General features: G+C 50.7%; 1 protein-coding gene across 1 annotated transcript; it reads left to right on the top strand.

The window, feature by feature from the left end:
- The first annotated feature begins 220 nt into the window (after window positions 1-220).
- On the top strand, window positions 221-1,821 carry LOC137815470 (uncharacterized). The gene is made up of 2 exons (XM_068618589.1): window positions 221-1,054; window positions 1,633-1,821. The coding sequence occupies exons 1-2, from the start codon at window positions 221-223 to the stop codon at window positions 1,819-1,821; spliced, it is 1,023 nt and encodes a 340-aa protein (XP_068474690.1).
- The last annotated feature ends 325 nt before the right edge of the window (window positions 1,822-2,146 follow it).

Genomic DNA, 2,146 nt, shown 5'->3' with positions numbered 1-2,146 from the left:
AGGCACCCGTTCTCGGTGAGATCCACACCATAGCTGGTGGATTCTCGGGTGGTGGGTGTACTGCGTCACAGCGCAATTAGTATGCAAGGTCCGTGATGTCAGTAGAAGTTTTTGAGGATCACTCGCCCGATGTGGACATCACATTCACCAAAGAAGACCTTAGGGATGTTGTGCCACACGACAACGATCCATTGTAATCTCACTTGTTACGGCGGGGAAGATGGTTCATCGGGCTTTGGTCGACCAAGGGAGCTCGGCAGATGTGATGTTTTGGCCGACTTTCGAAAAGTTACAGTTATCTCCAGACCAGCTGAGGCCATATGGGGGTTGCTTATACGATTTTGCGGGTGATCAAGTGGAGGTCAGGGAGTACATTGAGTTAAGAACGACGTTCACAAATGGAGCGACCTGGCGCACAGAGAAGATCAGGTACCTTATCGTGAATGCTCCCTCAGCATACAATATCTTGTTGGGAAGACCAACACTCAACAAGATAGGAGTTGTGCCCTCCACGAGGCACATGAAGGTCAAGTTACCTTCAATGGAGGGGGTGGTCGTCACCATCCGCTCTGATCAAAAGGAGGCAAAGAAGTGTTACGAAAACAGCCTCAAGAACAGGCGATCAGTGTGCCATGTTACCACAACGCCACCCCCTGGTGTGGAGACTGAGCAGGAAAACCGGCGAGTTGTGGATGCAGCACTGGAGGTGGTCACCGAGGGAGATGTGACAATGGAGGATGTCGAGGCGAGGTCCGAGAGCGCCGCTCGGGTGGAGGAAGAGAGAAACTGCCTGGAGATCGCCAGGGAGTCAGGTATTGCGAGAGCACTGATCGCTAGCGAGAAGAGGCCTCGGCCGGTTGTGGATTGGCTTGAGAAGGAGATCGACAACAAAACATTTAAGCTGGGGAAGACCCTAGATAGCGAGACGCAAGGCCAGATCGCCAAGGTGATAGGCAGACATCTGGATGCATTTGCATGGTCTACCTCGGATATGTCGGGAATTGACCCTGATTTCTTGTGTCATTGTTTAGCAATGGACCCTCAAGTCAAGCCGGTCCGACAAAGAAGAAGGAAGTTCAACGAAGAAAGGAGACAGGCGATCAGAGATGAAACGCAGAAACTCCTCGCCGCAGGCCACATCAAGGAGATACAGTATCCAGAATGGCTCGCCAATGTTGTATTGGTGAAGAAGAGCAATGGGAAATGGCGAATGTGCGTCGATTTCACAGATCTGAACAAAGCTTGTCCAAAGGATTCCTATCCTTTGCCGAGTATAGATGCCCTGGTGGACAGTGCAGCAGGGTGCAAGTTGTTAAGTTTCTTGGACGCCTTCTCGGGGTACAACCAAATTAAGATGCATCCCATGGATGAAGAAAAGACTTCCTTCATGACAGAGAAGTCGTGCTATTGCTACAAGGTGATGCCTTTTGGGCTAAAGAATGCGGGAGCCACGTACCAGAGGCTGATGGATAAGGTGCTTGCGCCTAAGCTTGGCAGGAACGTGCAAGCTTATGTTGATGATATGGTCGTGACATCCCTGGAGAAGAGCCAGCATGTTGCTGATTTAGAAGAGTTGTTCGCTACGATAGCCAAGTACAAGCTGAAGTTGAACCCCGAGAAGTGCATTTTCAGCGTGAGGCGGGAAAGTTTTTAGGTTTTCTCTTGACTGAAAGAGGAATTGAAGCAAATCCTGATAAATGTGCTGCCATCTTGGCGATGAGGAGCCCTGCTACTGTTAAGGAGGTGCAGCAGCTTGCAGGTTGGATGGCCGCCCTGTCACGATTCGTGTCTGCTAGTGGAGTTGTCGGAGTTCGACATTGATGTGATTCCACTAGCATAGAAGAGAAAGATTCTTGATCTTCTTAGGAATCAACTTGAGTTGGACAATAGTTATGCACTTTTCTTAGAATTGGATCAATGTTCTTGTACCGTCCCGTATCAGGGCGTTGACTAAGTCAAGGTCAAAGTCAACAACAGGACAGTCAAGGTCAACTCGAGGTGTCGCCCAGATGTAGAGACGCCAAGAGAAAGCGTCGCCAAGGCAGGACAAGACGTCGCTAAGGCAAGGCGTCGCCTAAGCGAAGGCGTCGCCTAGGCGAAGGCGTCGCCTAGGTGAAGGCGTCGCCTAGGTGAAGGCGTCGCCCTG

Source organism: Phaseolus vulgaris, chromosome 10 (genome assembly GCF_000499845.2).
Source record: "Phaseolus vulgaris cultivar G19833 chromosome 10, P. vulgaris v2.0, whole genome shotgun sequence".
NCBI classification, from domain to species: Eukaryota; Viridiplantae; Streptophyta; class Magnoliopsida; order Fabales; family Fabaceae; genus Phaseolus; species Phaseolus vulgaris.
Note: the sequence above shows the minus strand (reverse complement) of the source record. Positions and strands in the feature narration are given on the sequence as shown.

Coding starts and splice junctions, on each gene's coding strand:
- LOC137815470 (XM_068618589.1), top strand. CDS start 221: ATGGTTCATCGGGCTTTGGTCGACCAAGGGAGCTCGGCAGATGTGATG. Junction 1,055..1,632: donor TGGACCCTCAAGTCAAGCCG/GTCCGACAAAGA, acceptor GTGCATTTTCAG/CGTGAGGCGGGAAAGTTTTT.